This window comes from Martes martes (genome assembly GCF_963455335.1).
Source record: "Martes martes genome assembly, chromosome: 11".
In the NCBI taxonomy this organism is placed as follows: Eukaryota; Metazoa; Chordata; class Mammalia; order Carnivora; family Mustelidae; genus Martes; species Martes martes.
This window is the reverse complement of record NC_137899.1, coordinates 30,629,361-30,654,845: the sequence shown is the minus strand read 5'-3', so window position 1 is coordinate 30,654,845 and position 25,485 is coordinate 30,629,361. Positions and strand designations below refer to the sequence as shown.

The 25,485-nt window shown below is 34.0% G+C and overlaps 1 protein-coding gene across 1 annotated transcript in view; it reads left to right on the top strand.

The window, feature by feature from the left end:
• Window positions 1–25,485, top strand: part of SEMA3A (semaphorin 3A) — a 207,798-nt gene that overhangs the window by 72,002 nt on the left and 110,311 nt on the right. The window contains exon 4 of the mRNA XM_080818971.1: window positions 5,116–5,235. Coding sequence (XP_080675097.1) covers window positions 5,116–5,235 — 120 coding nt within the window. The remainder of the gene's footprint in view (window positions 1–5,115; window positions 5,236–25,485) is intronic.

Here is a 25,485-nt window from a genome sequence, read left to right as displayed (position 1 = left end):
AATGGATTTTCATGCAGAAATGTATCCACCCATCATGATAGGAAAAGGATTCCTTTGCTTTCCCAGATGGCTAGATTATACATTAAAATATTTCTACATAAACTACTGAGGGGATAGAGACTATTTCTTTTAAATGAATGTTCACTGACCTGAGGCAATGCTATACTATACCCATTCATTTTGGGTGGAATTTTTATTTGAACCAGAACAAGTTGTTTGATTTAATCATGAACTGAATATATTTGAATGGAAATTGTTCATCTTCACAGCCTTCTCTCCTCTTTTCTCTTATTTAGAGTAACATTTCACTACTCCATCCCTAATTTAAGAACATGCAAGGAGGTAATTGGAATTGGAGGTAAATTATATTCTTTTGTAGAAAGTATAATTATCGGAAGTTAGTTAAAAACACCTCCAATTCTGTTTTAATTTTCATGCATGGAGCAGTTGTTTTGACAGATGGATGGACTTTATTTTTGTAACCGTCCGGGAAAAGTCTGCGTAACATAGTCTAATCAGTGCTACATATTTGTAATGTTTGTTTTTGAATCACAGTGTGTTTAGCTCCTGTATCTTTTTTCTGGGGGTAGACATTTTCTTTCTAATTTATTTTTCCAGGTTTATATCTCTTTTGTGTAACTCCTCTATCAATTTGATCTGAAAGCACTAGAAACCTTTAAAATGTAAGGGCGGATGGTTTGTCACTAGGGATGATGAATCATTGTTCCTCAGGTGTGGCCTTGGGGTTTACTGGTTTATTACTGCCTTTGCTTTTACTTCTAGGCAAAGTTAACAATTTATAATGCTTTGGGCCTGGAATATATTTCAGTAAAATAAGAGGTCAGTATGGTTGCCTGACACTCGGGAAGCCAACTTGTTGCTAAACTTGTCTGTGTATATCAACTTGAGTTCCAAAAAGGATCAAGGTTTGAAAAATGAATTCATTTTGAACTGATTACATTTTCTTTATTGCGTTGTAAATCCGCCGGTGCTAAGCAAAGCAGTGCAGTAGTTTAATGCCAAAAAGTACATTACATTCTAAGTTTTAAGAATCATCATGGTTCAAGAAAAGGTCAGAATCACTCTTCTGTCTCCCTAGAACAGAAATGTGTGAAGTGTGTTTCCTTTTTCTGCCACGCTTCCTTCTTTTTTAGAGGAATGTCCCGGGCTGCTTCCAAATAAAATGAATGTCCTGTTTTGGAACATTACAAAAAAAAAAAAAAAGAAGAAAAAACAACCCTTGGCAGCAACAAGCTAGAGAATGAAGGCAAATGAATGACAGAATTGATACTCTTTTATGTAGATTTTCTGTTTTAAAGAACAATCCTTATTAACAATGCCTCTTTCAAGTTTTTGGTTCTTCTCTGTCCCGTACTTCTAATTCACTATTTCTTTGCAGGTGTTTTTTAACCAATTTTGAAAGTATTTTATTCAGTTTCTTTGTTTATTTCAAATGTCTTAACCTACTGTACAACCCAGGAAATTTCTCCCCATTCTATTTGCATCAGCCTTCACTTCAAAATAATATTGAGCTAGCCCCTGGGCATGGCAAGAATACAACCTGTTCGCCAGCTAGGAGAGTTCATTGTGGAAATGAACGGGATCATTCCAGGCCAGTAGGATGGGTCTACTCCCTTTGTAGCAGGGATAGACTCTGTTACCTGTATTCTCAGTAGAACCCTTCACCAGATTTCGAAGCAATGGTCTCCTGTTTTTTTTCCAGCAGCTCTGTAGAGGGATGGCTGTCATACTATAGTGATGCTTCTTTGACAGTTAATAGGAAACAAAATTGTGATGTTCAGTGTAGTTCAATTCCATAGTTTTCAAGAACCCTGAGTTTTTAATTATTAATTATTGCTAATCAATTGCCCAATCTGTAAGAGATATGAACTCACAAATTCTATCATCTTAGGATTCATAACACTTGCAGAGATGACATGAGTCTTCATTTGTGTTCACAAGTATCGTGCTCATAAAATATTTCCTCTTTTTGTGGAAAAGTAGGATCTATTCTCAGATTTCTAGGATTTTCTTAGGTATTACTAATGGGATTAGAGAATTTGAATTTGTATTCAAAATTACATGCATATCTTTAAAGGCATGGCAGGCAAACCGAAACCCTGTTCTTTTCTAAAATGAACAAGACATCCATCTGGTTCTGCCACTATTATTTATTAGAATATTCGTTTGCTTACCGATATATATATGCAGCCAGTTTCTTGGTTTCAACATATGGTGCTGGAACTGGTTATTTATAATCATGACTGCTTTAATATTGAGTCCACAATGAGGGACGGCTGTCTTTATGTAAAAGTAGAGTATGTGGCCACCTACATGTTTCAAAAAAGGGGATGCCGTAAAACATTTTCCTGAAAATGACTTCTTTGCAAATGACTGAATATTCTTTAAAGTACAAATAAATCCTTTGGGTAAGACTCATGAATGCCTCATTTGTAAATGAGTTTATCAGATGTTTCCCTGTCCACAACCTCTTTCCTCTGCCTACTCCTTCATGCCCTTGCCTCTTGGGAGGAGAGAAACTGTTAGAGAATGGAGAGTTTGTTGTTGAGAGTCTTGGAAGTTAGGTTTTAAACTGTTTCGTCTCAGATGTAGCTTTAGATATGAGTAAAATCTATATACTCTTCAAGTTAGGGAATTTTTCTTCATAACAGCTTGCAAAATTAATTGATTTCAGAGCTTAATTGTGTATGTTATAATGTTTTACCAGACAAAAGATTCAGGATCAAAGTGGCAAAACAGTAGTAGAAATTAGATGTTTATTTTAGTTAGTCTTCTAAACTACTCAGCCTGTGTTCAAGTGATGAGGAGTCATAACTCGGAGGTTACATAATTTACCTTAAATTGGTCTACTTCACCTTTGGAACAGTGTATTTATGGACATCCATAGGTTTCATCCCAGAAAAAATCAGGAATGATGGAAAGCAACTATTTAAATTTAAAGAACAATTTACTTTGCTCAAGTTTGGTTGTCTCCTCATTTTATGGGGGCATAGAGATAAAACCAAAATTATCAGCTGCAAACCCAGAATATAAATGTCGTGTGGAAATGTACTTACATTATTGTAACACCTCAGTTATAAACTCTTACTGACTACGAGAAAGCCCAAATGCATTCTGAGCTTTCACTAGAAAAGTCACATGTCACAGAGAGGGAATTTGGAAGTGTGTTATACACTTAGAGCTGCCAGGATGAACTGAATCCTCTATTAGTTTGTCAGCCTTGCTTGCGATATAGTCTGCTTTTCATCTTTATCTGCATTTCTAGTTACATATTTGGTTCTTATTTCCAAATGTTTATAGGCAAATACATAAAATTAGTGAGGACAGTCTATGATCAATAACAATGTAATAATTTTCTAAGAAGCTTTTATTATTTAGCATGTGAATATACATTTGACTATTTTCAAAATGGATATTATGTATTCCATGATGAACTCATACTTTCTACTCATATGTATTCAATTTTTAAGATTTGTTATATGGTTAAGAGACTGTAACATTTTATTTGAAGCTATTTTGACAGTTTGATTTTTTCTTTTCATTTTTTTTTTCTTTTTATAATATTGGTATAGGTTCATCTGTTTAAAAATATTTTGCAAAAATTGAGTCTTCTCTGCTCTGGATTTTTTGGGCAATAGTATTATCAGTTTATATTCTGACTAGCTGATTTTCCCCCAGATCTTTTATCAATAGGAACAAAAGTCTAAAATTCCTGTTCACAAAAACAATTTCTTTATTTTATTTTATTTATTTGGCAGAGATCACAAGGAGGCAGAGAGGCAGGTAGAGAGAAAGGGGGAAGCAGGCTCCCTGCTGAGCAGAGAACAGGATGCAGGGCTCCATCCTGAGCCAAAGGCAGAGGCTTAACCCACTGAGCTACCCAGGTGCCCCCACAAAAACAGTTTCTTTAACAGGACCTACATATAGAATAAATAGAAGGAATATAAATAGCTCTGTCATTTTATTTTTTTTTTCTTTCCAAATGTTTACTTAAATTCTACCTAGTCAACCACCTATTTTATTTTTAAGTGATCTTCTATTCAGAAAATAAAATGGCAGGGATATCTCAATGTCTATAAATAATAATAAGATAGGACTAGAATATCTTCTTATAACTAACTGTTCTTTACCTGGGGGATTCATAGCTATTGGGCAGGTGATCCATGTATGGGTTCAGGATGTCCATAAACCTCCTGAAAATATTCATTTATTATACCCACTCTACAAAAGATCTTTCTACCTATAGACATTTTATACTGTAACATCTTCTCTATGAATATATGAATATATGAATATATCCACATTGTCTTTAGGCTAAAGTGACATTTTCAAGAGGAATAGCTCTACAGAGCTTACCAACAAGCAGAACTGAATTTCAAAGTCATCTACCCATCACTACTGGTTATTAATGATGTTCAAAATTCATGTTTAATAGAAGGTTGTTTCATCTTTTGTTTTTATTTTGTTTTTCTAAAATTAAACCTACAGCTGATTTTTGCAAAGAAATTTCACTAGTGTATTCTTTAAATATCTTTAATTAACCATGTAATTTCCATGTGTTTACTGATTATCTGTATCTTTACTCTACTTTCGCATAAATAGATTGCAAAGGGCGCCTGGGTGGCTCAGTGGGTTAAGCCTCTGCCTTCGGCTCGGGTCATGGTCCCAGGGTCCTGGGATCGAGCCCCGCATCGGGCTCTCTGCTCAGCGGGGAGCCTGCTTCCCCCTCTTTCTCTGCCTGCCTCTCTGCCTACTTGTGACCTCTCTCTGTGTCAAATAAATAAATAAAATCTTTAAAAAAATTAAAAAAATAAATAGATTGCAAAGAGTTTTAATGAACAATTAGAGAAGAGAATATTTTGTTGGCACCCCCAAAGAATAAGAATGTATTTTCGTTCATTTAATAATATAATATTATATATAAATAATATACTAATAATATAATAATATAAACAAACAATAGAAAAATATGCCTTTTAAAAAAATGTTGTGAAAAGGATACAAAAGAAATCTGTTCAAGCATGCCTAGCACCCTTGAGGATCTTTCAGTCATGCTGACTGCTAGAACTCACTGGTTTTCCTTTTGTTTTACAGAAAGAATGTGCTAATTTCATCAAGGTGCTTAAGGCTTATAATCAGACTCACTTATATGCCTGTGGAACGGGGGCTTTTCATCCAATTTGCACCTACGTTGAAATTGGACATCATCCTGAGGTAAAGCTGGTTTTTAAAAAAAAATGGTATTTGTCCATGACCTCTCCCTATTCAAATGCTTCATTACTAATTTCTTCAGCTCATTTAGCTTCTGGTTTGCTATTCAGTGGGATCTACTTCAAATTCAGATGCTGTTATTAATTTTAATCTGTGAATGTGAAAAGAATGAGACCATCACTCAGCAATAACTATTGAGCTGGAGGAAGGAAGGAAGAAAGCATTTGCTTTCACCCTGGATTACAGAGTCCAATCCATTTTGCATGTGCAGCAGATGTCAGCAGGCTGAATGTGTACTGTTTTCTCCTTCATTTGTATATTGCCAGCTTTCCCCTCCATTTCCATCCTCAGCCAGAAGTGTCTGCCACCCCAGTTGTTTTCTTCTGCCTAGGGATTAGGGAAGGATGCCATATATGTGTATGATGATCTGATCTCATGTTTGACCTAAATTATTCACATTTGTGTTTTGCTTTATTTCTGTATTCTGAGCTATAATTTTAGCAGTATGGAAAAGAAAAAGAAATGTTTCTTTAATTTGTTGTACATAAAAGATGTTTTAGCAAGGAAATTAAAGTTAGGTAAATTTAAGTAAAACTAGAGATATTAGGGAAATATTTACAGGAACACTTAAAAGTACTGAAAGCAGTTCCATGAATCGGGCATACCAGTAGCCTTCAATTACAAGCTCTTTTAAAATTTTTGGCACAAAATGCCAAGAAGAACAAAAGCATTCATGTGAAAAAATCATTTGTGACAGAATTTTCTTTCAAATTGAAATTCGGAAATACTCAACAAATAAAGGATTTGTTCCCCAAATATTTCTGAAATCCTAAAGATAAGATATAATTTATATGTTAGCCACTTCTTTATAGATTATCTCCCTAAATTTTCTTAAGGTATCCCAAAGTAATACAAAAATGTTCTTTCAACCTAAAGGCTTAGAAATCAAAACAGTTTGTGCTATAACTTCTTTGTATAAGGAGACACCTTAGAGACATGTGGTTTCTAGACTAAACACAATTATTATTACTTTACTGATCATCCTGGAAATATTAAAGCACTTCCCCAAGGTCGCACCAGTGCCAGCATTTTGCTCCTCACTGGCCTGTTCCCCCAGTGCATCCTTCTTCCTCTCCCATATAAGCATGTATAGTATACTTGCTGAAATACCCAAGAGTTTTAAGTAAAAATGAACTTTAAGGAAATAAAAGGCAGTTCTACTTAAATTACTTGTTTCATACTGATGAAATTAGAAATAATTTCCTGCACAAGGTCTAGAAGACTTTGTATGCTTAACTTTTTAGCGCCTTCTGGGTAAATCTCTCCCTCTTTACTTCTTTCTCAGCTATTCCTATGGTTAGGCACCCTCAAAATTAGGCCTGGGGTAATTACCCCATTATTCTGTATTCAGAAGATGCTCTAGACAACTTCTTCCACATCATATTGCACTTTTTTCAGTCTGTCAGGGATCATGCTGTATAGGGCAGTGCAGTCAGGAGAGCGGAGCTCCTAACACAGGTTAATAGAAAAGACACCCACCGTGGAGTCACATCTGGCTTCTGACTTGTTCTACAACTTACTAGCTTTGGAGCACTGGGAAAATTCCTTAACTTCTCTGAGACGCTGTCTCATAATATATAAAACTAACTGAAAAGAACCCCTTTGATCTTTAGTGTCCATATATTGTAAATGAGAGGTTGACTCCAACTGCCTTCTGGCCCTCCTAGTAAGAGCATGACCCACTGACATTTTTTGTTAGAGAATCTCAGGAAGTTCTAATCCCATCATTGTTAAACAGTGTCCTTTGCCCAGGAGTGCAGGACTTTTGTCTGACCTCAATTGGGACTAGGTGCTTGATCCGGAACAAGCTACTTATTTTCTTTGTGTCTCTGTTTATATATGGTTGTTGTGAGAGTTTAACATTGTCTAATTGGTAGCAGGTACTGAAAAAATGTCAATTATCATTTTTAAAATATAAATCTACATCTCAGACTGTTGCTGTCTTTCATGTTAGTAGTTGTCACCTTGTACCTCACTTTATCAGATCTTATAAATTACTGCACTGGGCCCTTATTTTCACCAGGTGATTCTTGCACTTACCTTAATTCCCTTCATTTTAAAATTTGAAGCTTGGATGATCTTGATGGCCATTTAAATTAAAATACCATATGTTGTTCTCATATTTTTATCACTTTCCCCCAAATATTGATTTTCTTTATCTTTTTGAAATTGCTGTTTAGTAGAATTCACAGCATATTTCCTTTATAACTCATCAACTATTCATTGCTCCCTTATGGGTAGACAGAGGAAAGGAGAGATACAGGTTTTGGAGCCAGGCCATTTACCCAGGAAATGGAGGAGGCCATTTCTTCCATTGAAAGAAAGAAAGAAAGCTTCCCTTCTAATTTTTGAGGTAGGATTATTGGGATGCAAATATTTTCCTGAGATTCTGAAACTCAGAGCTTTTGAGAGAGGTCCTCCTTCAGAAGCTCAATGATCTTGATTTGCATGGCAGCTATATATTGGGTAATACTGTTCCAGACTCTTTAGGAGGTCAGAGGGTAGATGATTATGCAGTCATCTGGGGGAATTTGGGACAGTCTAGACAGTCAATCTAGGAAATTCTGGAAAAGATATTATCAAGATAGCTTGTCTAGACAACATAAAATTTAATTTTCAAGTGCTTATGTTACCTTAAGAGAGAATCTGTTTTAAGTTGATCTGTGCTGGTATTTAAAATCCTGTCCTTGGATTTAGACAGTTATGCTCTTTGTGAAGTTGAGAAGAAGAGACAAGGTGTGCTTCATGCCCTTAGGAAAAGAATGACAGCAATGGAAAGACTAGAAAAGGAGGATGGTGAACAGGACTGATTTGTGTTATGAAGTTTGAAACTTTTACTTACTTACAAGGATGTCTTTACATTTAAAACCTGGACATATCTTTTTAGTTTATAAGTAGCACAAATACTTCACTGCCTCACTAGATATTTGCCTCACACTATATAAAATAATGAAATAGTATCCTTTTTAAACCTCTGCCCTGCCTTTATATATTACAAATAATTTTATCACACACAAATAAGACATTTTGATTTTCACTTTTTTTTTTTACTTTGGCGACATTTTAATATTCAGTTTTCTCTTTGCAGTGTTCTTTCTTTCCTTTTATTTTTTTTAAAGATTTTATTTATTTATTTGACAGACAGAGATTACAAGTAGGCAAGAGAGGCAGGCAGAGAGACAGGAGGAAGCAGGCTCTCTGCGGAGAGAGCCCGATGTGGGGCTCAATCCCAGGACCCTGGCATCATGACCTGAGCCGAAAGCAGAGGCTTTAACCAACACTGAGCCACCCAGGTGCCCCAACAGTGTTCTTTCTTTAAGATTTTATTTATTTATTTTTCAGAGAGAGAGAGAGAGAGAGAGAGCACAGGCAGACAGAGTGGCAGAGGGAGAAGCAGGCTCCGTGCAGAGCAAGGAGCCTGATGTGGGACTCGATCCCAGGACTCTGGGATCATGACCTGAGCCGAAGGCAGCTGCTTAACCAACTGAGCCACCCAGGCGTCCCAACAGTGTTCTTTCTTTAAAATAACTCGTTATCTTATGTTGAGTTCCCTAAATTGTTGAAACTCATTCTTAGAAAATGATACTATGGACTTATCATTTCAGATGACTGAATGCCACAGAAGTAAAGACATCATTTTTAAAGCAAATCAAGACTCCCTTTATCATTCAATAGCCACAGATCTTGTAGGAGGAAATTACCAATTCCTTTAAATAATGATAGTTTGCAAAAAAATTTTAAAAAAATTTTTAAAAAGAGAAAACCCATGCTTAGTCTTCCAGTTATGGCAATAGACCTTAATTTAGCCTCCTAGCATTTTTAATAGCAATATTTACAATCCTGAATACTGTGTTCTGAAATCTACTCTTTCCATATAGTGAATGTCTTCTGACCATACACAGTATGTCATTGATTACCATATTAAACACATTTTCTGTTTCCTGTGGTACAGTTGGGAACTGGTAGACCTATTAATTAACTCCAGTTCTATAAGATGTGTGTCAATCAATTCTTTGGTTATCTGCCAATGGTACTTGACACTGCAGATAACTGCTAGTGAGGTCACATACTTTATACCCATGTGTGTGTTTATCATAAAAATGTACGCGGAGTTCATGGAAGGAATGATTCCAAGCAAGAGTACGGATGAGTTTTGAGTTTAAGCTCTCAGCATCCATGCCATTCAAATGAAAAGTGTAAGTCATCCTTACGAGACAGAATATTCCCAAATGGCTTATAGTATGTGGCATTTCCCCTTCAAATTTACATCTGTTAATAAAAAAAAATGTATGAATTTAGGAGGAGTATAGCTTTTCAAAAAGTCTCTGGATGTTTTCTCAAATTCCAAATGGGCCTTTTCTGTATACTGGGCAGGAAATCTAAAGAAAGATGGACCCAGATGAGAGCTGGAAAATATTAACTCTATAAATACTCTCCTAATGTCATGATCTCAATTTATGATTGAACCAAAGGGACATTAAGAAATGCAATGAAGCTTAATGGCTATCTCCAAGGTCATTTCTACAGTGACAACCAATATATCTAGATATACAATAAAATGTTTTGTCTGGTTCTTCCCTTCCACCAAGAATACATCTTTGCTTTTATGCAAAATTTTGAATCATATGCTCTTAGTTACAGTCTCCAAGGCCAGAATGTTATCTAAGTGGTGGTTAGCACTCTTTTGACTATTTACACATCTAATCTAACCTTTTATAATTGAGTTATCTCTCTCAGTGCATTATGCTATTTACCCCAACAGAGCCCAAGTTTATCTTTAAGAGAAAATACTAAAGTTGAGAAATTTAGCTATCTTGGTTAAACCTTGATGAGTTACTTTTGGGCAGGTTACATCTTTCCATCTTTCTTAGGTCATACATTGGAGTCTGCATTTACTTTGTAGTTGACTTACCAAGGCGGGAAAAGTCAGGATTCCTTGGAGATTTCTTCTTGAGTACTCATTATTTCCATCAGAGGCAGCTTATTCATTATTTGCCCTATTAACTGAGCAAAATGTGGTTAGAACAAGTCCATAATGGTTTCTAGGTTTCTCTTTCCTAATCTCCCAGTGCATGAATCACGTTGGAAGGTAGACCTGTACAAGTTGCCATCCTAAATAAGCAATGCCACCATTTATATTGCAAATTACATTTTAAAACGTTCTGATGTTTGTATTTGAGGAAAAGCATCCTGGTTCATAGATTCTGAGTGAATTTAACAGCTCAATAGTATATTTTTCATGAGCTATTAACATTCTAAACTCTAAATATTAGCAGTAAGACAGTTTTTCAAAAATAATAGAACTAGTAGCTAAGGTGAGGTGGTAGGCAGAACTAAGTTATGATTAGAAACAAGACTAGAAAAGAAAAAAAAGAATTCACAAATGGTACAAAAAAGAAAGAGTGAGAGAGTGCCAGAAATCCCCCCCCCACCGTATTTAAAATGTTCAAATCACCATTTTATTTTTTGACTTGTTTGCTCTAAATATTTGATATGAAAACACCTTAGTTATGATATTAATATTCTTTTACCTTCTACTACTTATTTGCTTCAGGTGTAAAAGGTGTTTTTCCTTTTCTTCCCCTGACAATATTTCACTACATTTTAGTCCTAAGAATAGTGCCAGATAAAAATGGAAATGTTAGCATTCAGTTCTTAATTTGTAGGGTATTTAGTTTCATGTTTTATCAGATCTGGTTCACCTATTGCCAGAAAAATAATTTGGACAAAATTAAACAGTTTTCTAAAGGCCACCCATATTGATGCAATGATATCATTATCAATTACTTATTAAAAGTCTTTATTATATATCGTACTTAATTTCTGAATGGTGTCTTCATTCACAGTATAGATACAGGGACTGATGCATATACAGCATATTAATCAAAATATTTTTACTCTCATGAACTTTCAATAGGTACTTTGGATCAAAGACCTTATATTTACTGGACCTACCCTATCACTGGAGGTGTATAGTACCCAAGTTACTCTTTCGCCTTTTTATGTCTTTTTTTTACTGATTCCTCTGCATTCATTCCTCATGTAATCTATTTTAAGAGGAAATTTCTATCCATAAAAACTTTAATTTATTTGTTACCAATATTACATTTTACAGGAAACACACAGAGTAGTAGTACTAAACCCCATTGTCCACTCACCTCCTTGGTCCATTTTTTCTTCTGTTCCATTCTCCTTCCACTATGATCCTTTGAACTCTGGTTGTGTGTTTTTCCTTCTTTATCTCTTTGTCTTCTTGTCTGTATTATTTTCTTTGGTACCAAACTTTAAGATAGTGGAAATACAGTTTGGATATATAAGAGAGAAACATGTTAGTTTGATGTATTTGAAACTTAGGAAAAATAGCAGAATAGACTTAAGTGAATTTCCACAGATCAGAATATATTTGCCTTCTTTTGCAGTGTGTTTCAAATGGGCATCAGCAAGTTATCTTGTAGATTTGTTGCAGATGACTCACTTTGATGATAATCTGAAAAAATAATACAAGTACATTCTAAATTATTTGGATAACTACCACATAATCATGTAAAACCTTAAAATTATAGTTTCTTTGTTTGCTTGAGGATTATGATCATGTGAGTGCCAAGAACACTCCTTTAATTTTCTTGGGCTAATGAGAAAGAAACAAAGGTTGACTTGATATGCAAATGATGTATTCCTGCCAAGAATAGGCCAAAGTAAAGTCAAAGTGGGCTGTGTGAAGGAAGTTTCGCTGTGGTTGAAATAGAGAAAAGTGGTTAGAAAATTAAATCATTCCAGAGCACAGAGGAGGGTTGAACTACTAGCCCCAAAGACTGTAGCTTCTGGACACTAGAACCATGTTCATATTGTAAGAAAGTATTTACTTTTTAGAACACATAGTATCATTACCACACTGTGTTACTGTTGCTAATTTTAATTGTATTTGTTTTCTAGTTTTATTGGTACTGAATTTTAATCATGAAGAACATATAATTCTACAAATTTACTTACTGTTAGAAAATATATGATGGAAGATAACTCTGACAGCCCACTAAGAATAAACTTGTGGTAGGTTATAAGTAGATAGCATTCCCTGTTCTCTTTGTTCACATCTGAGGACACTCTACTTGCCCTAGTGTAATGTCCCTGGTCTCGGGCTCCTTGTGGGTTCTCAGCTGCTCCAGACATAACACATGTGGTCAATTTGGATGGGATGAGAGCTAGGAAGTAGAAATAACAAAGGGTGGTGATGAGAATCAGCGTGAGGTGATGAGAATAGCACTGAGGTGAAAAGGAAAGACATAATGAGAAAACCAGAACTTCTGGAATAAGAGTTTTATTTATTAAATAGATTTGAAGGTATACTAGGAAATAATGAAGCTTAACATTTGTATCTTGGGTTTTTTAGAATTGTAGCTACAGTTCTGCTCACTTGCTACAACCAATGCCCAGGTGAACTTGGAAGTAATTTGTATTCAGATGACTGATTCAATAGAGATAAAACTGACTTTTATAAAAATATAGGATATTTTTTGATATATTTTTGGCATATATATATGTATATCCTATATATATTTTTATTCTATATATATCCTATATATTCCTGTATTAGGAAATATTTTTCCTAAGCAAAATCCTTATAGTAATAGGAATGTAAGTACAAATGTCTGCCCCAAAGAGCTAACATATATGTAAATATCTAACTTCAACATAGGTGAAAACATCAGTAGTAGTAACAGAGTCCCAACAGCAAACAGCTAATGAGCAATAAACAGATGGCCAGGGATGGCTGTTTTGAATGTGTTCTTCATTCAGTCTTCATAAAATCTGATAAGCTAGGTACTCTTAAGTTCTCACTGTACTATTGAGAAAGTTAAGGTTCTCATGGTATTTTGGAATGTACCTGAGACAAGCATCCTATTCAGTGGTTTGTGTCTGAATCCACAACCTTCTCCTTTAAAGGGAAGTACCAGCACATTGCAGTGGGAGAGAAGGGATAAAGTCACTAACTCTAATTTAAGGGGTTAAATTCAGGATTTTTGTGTTGTATTTATTGTATTTCAAAAATAATGTGTGCCTAGTTTCAATAAGGTGATGACTATGAACAAGGGGATTTCATGAAGTGAACAAAGGTGGTCACATTTTAGCTGGATTTAGAACAATGGATGAAGTATTGATGGATGTGGAAGATAGTAAAGGCTAGAAGGACAGAATAAAAGGACAGAGTCATAAATGGGGAAATGGCAAATATCCCAATGTGCAGGGTATAGTGATTTCCAAAAAAGTAGGGTGGAAAATTAGGATCAACTTAAGTTTGCAGAAGCTAGACAAGAGCAATACAAATTTTAAGAAAAAACTACTATTGTTGCCATGATTGGTTTTGGAATATATTTTTGTGTAAACATAACTTTGGTGTAAATGTAAATGGATGGGGATACAGGGTGATGAATGGACATGTAGGTATGTCCATATTGAGACTGTGGCGAACATTGCATAGTGTGACATAATGAGAGCCTGAACTAATACTGAGTGAAAGACACTGAATAATATTTAGAATTCTCATAGGAAAACAAGAATAAAAATAATATCCAAAGCCAATAGATAAAGTACACCTGGGAAGAGGACAATGTTTAAATGCTCTAATGAAAAAATGGTTTCCCAATTCTTTTGTGATAATTAGGTAGACATTTTTTGAAGCATATTGTGGTTCATGCTCACTCAGTTTTCACTTCTAAGTCTACAAATAAGCTGAATTTATGTTGTTCATAAAATATTTAACTGGCATATGCAAACTTACATGACTGTCTCACCCATAGTGTATCACAAAAGCATGATTTCTCCATGCTTGTAAATCTGGAGAATGCTATTTTGTATAACGCATATGTGAAAACAATTCAAACACACTTTGTTTAAAAAATAAAAAAGACAAACAAAAAAAAACAACTAACAGAAAGAAATAAGATATATAGTACTTAGAAACAGTGATTTTAATGAAAAATCCAGGCTTTATTTTTAATTTCATTATTACATTATAGCTTATACTGCCTCTATGAAATGTTTATGAAAATGGTATACCTGATTTATCCTTTGTTACTCTGTTCAGTTTCTTTCCTGCTATAACTACTCCCCATGATTTTTTCATTAATTTTATTACTATTAATGGTTGTCATTATTGGGATGCTTGATGGCTTTATCAGTATTATGGCATTTGATTTTCACAACTCTGTGATGGAAGTGTTATCTCCATTTTTCAATTTAAGAAACAAAGTTTCAGGGTCATTCAACACATACCTATATCATCACACAACTAGTAAATCTGTTGTTATAACCATCATAATGTGGCTTTTCTGATGACATAAATCTTATGTCTGATATTGTACCACTTACCTCTTATTGGAATGATGCTGTACCTTTTTGTTTGTTTCTTTTAGTTTTTTTATTGTCATGTCATGAGTACTTAACACAAGATCTAGTCTCTTAGTACCTTTTTAAGTGCATGATTCAGTATTCTTAATGGTAGGTGCAATGTTGTAGAGGTCATCTCTGAAATTTAGTCATCTCGTGTAACTGAAACTTAATACTCATTGGGCAGCAACTCCCCATTTCCCCTACATGCAGCCCCTAACAACCACCATTCTACTCTCTATTTCTGTGACTTTAACTGTTTTAGATTCCTCATTTAATTGGAATCCTAGAGCATTTGTCATTCTGTGATGGCTTACTTTACTTAGCATAATATCCTTCAGATTCATTTCAGCATTATTCACAATAGCTAAGATAGAGAAACAATCTAAGTATCCATCAACAGATGAATGGATAAAGATAATGTGGTCTATACATACAACAGAATATTATTAAGCCTTAAAAAAGAAAGAAAGCTGGATGTATTCAACAACATGTACTACGTGTTTGTTAATACTCTGGGCTAAACACTCTCAAAACATTGAATTTCAAGTAAAATGAATCACAACTTGCATTATTAGGAACGTTCTTGAAAGAAACATTAAGTTCTTCCTATTAAGAATGTGACAGTGCCTGTCAAGTTGGTAAAATTTGATGGCAGTGGCAAATTCATGGAGTCCTTTAAAGGATAATCAGGAAGTCATGTTTCAGTAAAAGAAGTGCTAGGGTAGCTCACAGAAACACTTTTTGTTTCTACTAATTCTCTATATAATCTAGATATTGAGCAAAGATCAGCAAAACATACCTACTTGTGCTTCCACTTAGACACACAGGCGAGTGGTAGTATGTTTTATAATCCGGAAGAGTTGTAATTCTTTTTGACCCAAAAGGGAAACTCAGAACCTGTAGCATTAAGAGCAATATATTTTAAGTAAAATCCTTAAAATATAAAAAAATAAAAATGAGTTTTGCAACTCTCCTTTTAAGTTAGAAGTGAAACATGTCCTTTTAGTTTTTCTTAATATTTTGATTATGTACTATTTCAAGAACGTTGAAAAGTCTGGATGCTGATATATTTAGAATTCTAGATTCTCTAATAAATAGAAAATATGTAATTTTATATGGTATACAAATTATCAAGTAACAGAAGACTCAGTCATTATTCCATGTCTGTTGATATGAATGGGTCTTATCAAGCTATTTCTGCCTATGAAGATATTGAGATATTAATGTATTTGAAAAACTTCATTTTTTACTCAAATTTAATTTTGTACTTAAGAGTATTTAGAAATTCCAGCTAGAACAAATGCATTTAGAGAAATGTATATTTATATGAAAGGACATCCTTTAATCATTGCCTAAAAAATTGAATGGTGTAGGCCTTAAAATTTTACTTAACACAGTTATTGCTATCTGCATATTTTGCCATTATACGTTGGTAATTTAAATCTGTTCCTATAGAAGGGGTAGAATCTGGTATCAGTGCCTCAGAGTACAGCTTTGAGATTTGTACATTGACATGCAGGAAATATAATTGTTTCAAGTTGTCAGAAATCAAACTGTATAGAATGACTACTTTCCATTTTTATTTTATTTTTATTTTTCAGTCTGACATTTTAATTCAATTTTGCATCTCTGGTCACTGAAAGCAATCTCAGGAATTGCTGAGTGGTTAAAAAGAGAGTCTAATGGGATCTAAAATCAATTCACAGGTCTGTCACTGATTCATTGTGTTTGTGACTTTTGCTGCCACTGAAATGACAGTAAATTGGTGTCCTCAAAATTTTCACACTTCAAGATTCTCTTGTGATAAAAAATACTTACCTAATATGCATTATGTATATTCACTTAAGAAAATTGGTTAGTGATTAAGTACAGAGCTAGCTTCTATTTCAGCAAGTTACCTCACTTCAGATGATCACAAAGCTTTCTACAGAGGCTAAATGTCTGAATCTCTCTAATGTTGCAAATGGGGTTTTGTATACATGCCAGGGTTCAAGCTCCTTTTAAGTGCTTTCATCCTGGCAAACTTTTCTTCTTTTGATTTACATTTTGTTGGCATTTAATAGCTGTCTTACCTCATATTTAAATTACTTAACCTGGAGAGGATGGATGTTTAGTGCCCCACATTTACTTGCCCTTTACTGGCCTAAATCTTGGTGGCAAATGTAAGATTTGCAGTAAGGAATACCTTTTCTTTGTCTTATGTCATGCTAGTTAGCAATTCTAGGTAATGCCTTGACACTACATCAAATTTTTGCTAATAGCAATATGGAATTTTAAAAAAATTCTGCCTAAAGTTGCACAGTCTCTTAGACATATGTAAAAACTTTTTTCCCCCCTAGAATAGGGAAGAATAACTTACGTGACAAATGACTAGGAAAAGATTATGTAAATGACAAGCAAAATATAACCATTTTTACAACACAAATGTCCAGATCACTAGAAGTGAACTGATATACCCTTGTTTAGAAAGTGCGTCAGAGGCAATCAGTATTCCCATGTTTTGATTAAAATCAAATTCAGTAAAATGAAAAATAAAATGAAATGATGTGTTTGCTGTATGAATGACCAAAAATTTAGTCACCTTTACTTTTCCACCTTGCACTCATCAAAGTCTGAAACTTTACTAATTTCCTAAGACAGAAATGAAAAGTATTTTTCAGCTATGCTGCTAAGAAAAATTTTGATCTGAAAGATTTTAGTACCAAAAATTAAGTTGGAAAACTTGATGTCTACATAACCACTTCAGGCCAGTACTGTACTGAACACAAAGCTCAGCAATATCTGGTATCTCAGTTAAAAAAAAAAAATTATGAAAATAAACTTATATCCAGAATTAAACTGTGACCACAATTTCAATAAAATTCTTGCTCAGAATACATGATTATAAAATACTGTATCTTATCGTTGCCATCTACCTCTTCTAATTTCTGTCCTTCATTTTATAATAGGAAATTTAAACTCAGATTGCTTAAGTAATATTCCAAAAACCCAAGGCCGCTTAGTGGTAAAAGCTGAACTGAAACTCAGTTCTCCTGACAGCTAATTCACCTTTCCATTTCACTGTATTGCCTTCACTCTCACTGCCAATCATGTGAAAAAAAATGAAAGAAATTTTCATGTATGTCAAGCTATTTATGAGGGTTTTCCCCTCCAAATTAAAATAATGTGAATAAGTAACCTTAGATAATTATTTTTTTTTTTTCTTTAAAGACTTATTTATTTATTTATTTATTTATTTGACAGACAGAGATTACAAGTAGGCAGAAAGGCAGGCAGAGAGAGAGAGGAGGAAGCAGGCTTCCTGCTGAGCAGAGAGCCCGGTGCGGGGCTCGATCACAGGACCCTGGGATCATGACCTGAGCCGAAGGCAGAGGCTTTAACCCACTGAGCCACCCAGGCGCCCCCTTAGATAATTATTTTTAAAAATATAGTTACCTTTTACTTTCTTTGCAGTTTCAGAGAAAAATCACAAGATTTCTTTCACAAAGTAATATTTACTTATTGAAAATGAGTCAATTGCCTCTTCAAAACAGGTAAAATTTGAACGTTGATGTAGTACTTTACACTATTTCCCTTTATTCTCAAAAAGTAGCTGGATTTAAGATGATTTCTATTAGTTGAAGCAGTCAACACATATCAAATATTATCAAAGAAAGTAATTGAAAACATTAGGAAAGCAACCAGAACACAAGGATCATGCAAAATTTCACCCACACACCTCTACATACAGTGGACAAGAATGACTAAATGCTTTGATCTTTCCTGGATAACATGAAAGGGTAAAAGGGAAAAAAAGCAACATCTGTTAGGAAAAAAAGTTTAATGAACAGAGTGGAGACTAGTTGAGTGTTGACATAAAACATGAGAAAAGAAAAAGATAAAATGCAGAAACAAGGTTATTTATAGTCACGGACCTCGAAAGATCCAAAGAGATAAAGTTGGATTTAGAAAAAAAAAAAAAAAAAACTAAAATAAATGCAGTTTGATTTATATTTAAAGCATGTATAATTCCTATAGTGAGTTCTCTACAATTGTTATCAATAGGAAATATGTATGTAATGTTGTATATCTCTATATGTGACTTTTATATAAAACTATATGTAATATGTATTATATGTATGTGTGTGTTTCTATCCATAGGGATGGAAATATCTTAGACTAAATTGTGAAGGTATAAAAAATATGTCTACTTAGATTGCCTTAACATACATTTGTAAATACAGGCTTTAGTTTTCTATTTAACATAAGGAAATAACTGCCTGTTGTGGAAAAAGTGATTGCTTTGAAACAGATCGTTTCTATATACAGGTGGAATTTGCCTTGGCAATGTCCATCATTCAATGATTATCACAAATATCCAAAGCAAAGACATTTTATCAATACCTTATAAATTTGTGGGACTTTCAGGTTTATGAGTTTTTGTATCCCAAAAGGTTTTGTTGTTCCAGGTGGTTTTCTTTTTAGAATTGACATATTATGCTGTTGTAAGTGTAGATTCCACTACGATGTAACTTGATATTTTTAAGGATTCTTAAAGTGTTACAAACCTTGTATCTGGTGGGTGGAATGTATGTATATGATATTCTCTCATATATGCTTAAGAATATTCTGGAATACAAGTGGATAAAGTAATGATATTAGATCCTTAAACTTAGATGGACATAAACACTTAAAAAAATAGTAACAATAAGTACTGAAAGTGAATTGTGGGCAAAAAAATGGCAAGAAATCATAATCATAGATATAATGAGAAGTATTTAGGACAAGAAAAAAAATTTTTTTGATGATTTTATTTATTTATTTGACGCAGAGAGTGAAAGGACAAGTAGGAAGAGCCATAGGCAGTGGGAGAGGGAGAAGCAGACTCCAAGGGGGTCTGATGCAGGCCTCTATCCCAGGACCCTGGGATCATGACCTGAGCTGAAGGCCGATGCTTAACCGACTGAGCCACCCAAGCATCCCAAAAAAGATGTTTGCCCCTTACAGGTCATGCCTGTGTATACTAAACTATGTTGACTTTTCTAGTTGACATCAGACCAGAGATGTAAAGGTCACCATGATATATGGTTTCCCTTGATGAAATAACACTTCTAACTCACTCCTTCCTCTCTTGTACCACTTGGCCTGTCCAATCAGGTTTCCACACTGAAGCCAGAGCGGGCTTCTTAGAAAGCAAATGGTAGCTTTCTAAGACATTTCCTTGCTTTCTTTTAATCCTAGCGGTTAGGGAAATCTGCTTTTTGGTCTAGGTCCTTCCAACCTGCTTATTTGACCACTCTCCCCTGACCCACTCCTGACACTCTGGAGTTTCTGTTTTTCTTTCAGTTATTTTACATTCCTAGTCTCTCTCCTTCTAGGTCTTTGTGCTTATTGTTTCTGTTTCCTGGATGGATCTTTCCCCTGATACTTACTTTAATAAATCTGTCTGATACTTCTGATCTCAACTCAAGCATTACTTCCTTAGTTTATCTCCCATCTTTTATATTGTAGATAATACTATATATTAGCAGCACAAGTGAGGAGGCAGACAGGTAAATAGATACATATATTATAGTAAATCTGTAATAGGGATTAGAGAATTTGTCTGAAATAGGATATGTATTTGCAGGTAGGATTCACATCATAAACTCTAAACTGCGATGTATCATTTCTTTATCTCTCAAGAGTTTAGTATTCTTGTATTTTTCCTGGGCAAAAAGCCACAGGGTGTAAATTAGAATGAGAAATAAAAATCCTCAGCTAGTAGAAACCCTTGAATAACACCAAATAATCTCTTTAAAAAAATTCTTGTGTACTCCATATTTCAGTAGAAGTCATTTTATACATTTGACATATATCACCACCTTTATGTTAGGAATAATCCATATTCATTAGCATAAACTGCTGAAATTTTATACTTTTGATTTTTTTGATTGGTATAATTGTTTTATTCCTCATATGCCTAAGTCCTTAGGAGAGGACAGTTTTAATTAAAATTTTCACAATGGCAGGGGGCACTGGCGTGGTGCAGTTACTTAAGCGCCAGACTCTTGGTTTCAGTTCACACCCTCATCTCAGGTTTCCCGCTCAGCAGGGAGTCTGCTGGAGGTTTTCTCCCATGCTCTCTCAAATAAATAAATAAATCTTTAAAAATTTTTTCACAATAACATTTACACAAATCTACAATTGAAAGTTATTCTGCAGTTAGAGCCTTTATGTAGCAATTCAAGAAGAAGTAGTTGGAGGATATACATGGTCAAACTAAAAGGAGGGATCAAAAGAAGCAAGGGGAGTCAAAAAGGGAAGGAAGGAAGGAGAAATGGAAGGAAAGAGTGAAGAAATACACACCAAATACCACTTTGGTAAAACAGCTAGGGCTAATGGTGGAATTTATTACAATAATAGTAGCAACAACAACAATAGAAATGTATCTTTTAATTTTTATTTTGGGCCCTTTGTTCAAAATGAGTAGAAATTCTTTGTACTTCAGTCCTTTGAATATCGACACTTAATGATTCTTTGGTTGCTTTCACTTATAACATAACATCTATGTTAAAGTCTACATTTCACTCCTGGAGATGAATACACAGGAAGCAATAAATGTAATAAACAATGTGATGTTCAGCAGCAGCTTTTCTCCTGACGGGGTAAGGAAGTGGGAGTTTTAAGTTGAGAGGGCAAGGAGACAAGTAGAAGGCAAAGACAGAAATATGTACACACTATAATATATAATAACTGAAGGTAGCCTTAAGAGAAAAGTATGCACTGTTCTTTGAGTTTCGAATTAAAGCTCTCTGAGGATAAAGGCAGATTTTATTTGGGTAAAAGAATTACCTTTCCAAAAAAAAAAAAAAAAAAAAAAAAGAATTACCTTTCATCTTCCCCCCCTCAGTATTTAATTGGCAGGAGATGATACAACCTGCTTAACAATCAGGTATTTCAGAGGTTGAGCAGTTTGACAAGGAGCAGGTTTCTCTCAAGTCTCCTTAAATGCCTTTTTCCCCCTCTGACCAGCGTGTATTTGGCATGTATGAAACATTACTTCACTAATACTCTCAAAGAGAGCAGACCATGGATTAACTAGAATTCAGACTTTAGAATTTAGCGGAATGTACAGAGTTATGTAAAAATGCCACCTTCGTATCCATGATTGGGGAGAAATAGGACATTGTAATATTATGGCATTTAATTTTGTATATAACTTACTGATTTATATTCTAGATAAAGCATCTCCGAGTTCTGTGATACTTAGCGTGTTAGAAAAAGAGCATCATAATCAAAATCACTGCATATTTTTGACTAAAAACTACTGAAGTAAACTCTTTCCTTATGAGTTATTAAAAGGGAATACATTTGTAGATATTCATTGTGAGAAAAGTTTGAAGATACTGCCTGAAACATGGGAGTCAGAGTAAAGCAGTTTTTCCTAAGCCTGACTGAGTTTTTAGAAACCACTTTGGATTAACCGCAGTGTTAGCTGCTAGAAGAGTTAATTGTATCATTTCACCTCAAAGAGATACTGTGCTTGGATGTTTTTAACCTAGTAAAACACTCTGCTAAATAGGTTCTGAATTGTGACACTAAATACTCCTCATTCTGATTCTTACCCACATCTTCTCCCTAGCACCACAGATGCTAAGGTTTATGGTTCTAGTTTGGAGTTTTTCTCTTCTGATTAGATATGAAATATAGAATATTTTGTGTAAGAGCATATTCTTTTTATCAAAATACACTTCTACAGCAAGCCATCGGACACATGTTAGACACTGGATAATATTTATTAATTTGGGTAAGGGAATAACCACCAGTGTCAGCACAGTTATAACTTTAAAAGTACCAATTTTAAATGTTCTTGTTTTTAATAAAAAAAAAAACAAAAAAAAACCCTTGGGGCACCTGGATGGCTCAGTGGAGTAAAGCCTCTGCCTTCCGCTCAGGTCATGATCCCAGAGTTCTGGGATTAAGCCCCGCGTCAGGCTCTCTGCTCGGCGGGGAGCCTGCTTCCCCCCACTCTCTCTCTGCCTGCCTCTTTGCCTACTTGTGATCTGTCTGTCAAATAAATAAATAAAATCTTTAAAAAAAAAAACCCTTAAATAATATTTGTTCCACTTTGATTTATTTTCTTTGCTTCTAGGTTTAAACTTAAATGCCTTTTTACATTTGTTCAACTCTGCGTTGTATGTTTCCTGTTCCTTGCATTTGGATTGAATTTTTTCTCCTTGCAGAGAAAACATGCCATTGCCATGTGGTAGACTCTTCTGGCACATATTTAGGCAAATTATCTGCAAATACTGTGTTACTTGCCTATTGTTTAAGGAACAAACATTAAATAATACATTTTCAGAAATGAAAAGGAGGGCATCTCATGATTCAGCAGCCATTAGCACTCTCTCAAATTCCTACATTTTTATTAAACGTACATATTGATTTTTTTTTTCCTGACAGATACCCTAACTTTGTACCTGAACTTCCATGGTTTTACTTAAAAAGTTCTTAGCAAGAACTATAGGCACTTACACTTCCAGTGGAATTTAAAAAAATAAAAAGGATCTTTTGTAATATTTGTATTATTTTATTACTCAGAGAATATATGGACTCAAACTTCAAATCTTTCAAATAGTCACAAGCACAATTTCTTTAGTTTATTTTCTATAATAGGACAGACCTAACTTCAAATCTTTCATAATATTGTAATAATGAGATTTTCAGATATATTGTCATGTCTTACTTTTTTGATGCCTATGTATCTGTTAGATAATTCAAATTAAAAATCAATTTTGCCTCATCTGTGTATATCATAACCTTTAAAACTGAGTTTCATAGCACAAAAGATATCCTTTCTTTAAATCTCTTTAAATTAATATGTAGTATGTAGTATACTTAAACTGTAAGTTGTTTGTATGTGAGTGTGTGTGTGTATATATATATGTACACGTATATATATAAAATAGTTTTATGTACATATATTTATATACAATCTATATGGATAAATGTATACACACATACCATTCTTTAGAGCTGCTTAATTATAAAAGAAGCACTGAATTTGTAAAATGAGGCTTGTAAAGAATTTACCATAAGAAACGGAAATAACTACTTTGAAGGAATGTGTATATTTTTATTAGATGTTTTGGTAATTTGAAATAATAATAAAACTTTATGTGATTTAGATATGTATCATTTTAGTCAAATACCTGAAGGTTGCACTTTTACATGTCTATCTTCAAAACCACAATTGCGTTAAAATCAGTATTTTTTAACCTTTTCTGTTTTATATATGAAACAATATTTGCAGTATGGTCATTGTTAAAATATTAATAGTTGACAAGCTTTTGTCGATTTGTACCTACAGAGTTAAAAATACTCTTGTTGAATTGACTATCAGTAAGGATTTGATTTATTTTTTAAAAATGGCAAAATTTGTACCAGTTATACTAATGGTAATATATGTAATACAGACCTGCAAGTGGAATCCCAAACTGAGCTAAACTAAGGTCTTAAGATTTCTGTTCCTATTTAAGGAGAAGTGTTTAACACTGCTCTGAAAACAATGCTGCAAAGTAGTACTTGAGATGAGTGTTTACATATAGTTTTTCACTAAATGGCATTTTTTCCCAGATAGCTCTAAATTGACTCATCATTCAGTCTTAGGAGAATTATTACTTTGATGCTGATTTTACTCTTAGAATAAGCTCAAAAAAAGTTAAGCAAATAACTTCAAAAACCCCTTTCCATTGTTTCAAATTCTGAAAAAAATAGCATGAAAGAACATTCACAGCAACAACAAAGACTTCTCACTAACCAAGGGATGATTATGTCTAATTTATTTTTGAATTCTCAAAAGAATATTTCATATTATAGTGATTTTCATTTTGTTGGACACTAGGTTGAGAAAAATAAATAGGATCATGCATTCATACCATTTTTAAATATGCCAAATTTTTATAGTCAAGGAATATTAAAATATTCTATTGTCTTTAAAATGTAAAATATGTCTTTATAATCAATCAACGTACAATACAGAGTACCATTTATGCTGTATTATGGTAATTGTGAATAAAATTGAACTGCAAATGAAATCTTGCCTTAAGTAACTTAGAATTCTACTTAGAGACATAAATCTAAGTTAACAAACATTTCCAACAAATACTTTTTTGTGCTCATTTTATGATGATACCAACATTAGTGTGGCATTTATTGCTCCCAAAGCTACCTGGGCATTTGGGGAGGAAATCATATGTAACATAAAGCAGTGGACAGTTACAATACAGTTACGTAGAAAGTACCACAGAAACCCAAATTTGGAATATCCAGTTTTGCCTAAGAGTATTTAAGCTCGTTCCAAAGGAGTTAAGAATAACATCATTTCCACAAATGGGAGTAACACTGTAACGCACAAAGGAGTAATGGAAAAAGAGGAATTCCAGCGATAGTAAAAGAATGTAATAATGGAATAGGCTTTCAGAGAACGGAAGTTGATGGGAATGAAGTGTTTGGGAAGTGTTTCAAGAGGATAGTAATAACAGTATAACAATAAAACAGCAATAAACTCTTTTTTAGTTATTTCTGAAAACTTTTCTGTATTGTTGAATTCTGAATTGTTGAGTAGGAAGTTAATATGATAGAAGCAGGTTTTATAGAATTTTAAATTGCTGGTGGAGTATGTGATAAAGTGAGATAGAGCATCAAAGAAGTCCTGTAGAAAGCAAAGCAGAATTTGGTGTTGATATAATCACAGCCATATTTGAATGGTGAATGTAGAAGAAAAGAAGTATAAGAGCTTCTTTGGTAGAAGGATAAAGAAAGATTCGATAATTGATAGATAAT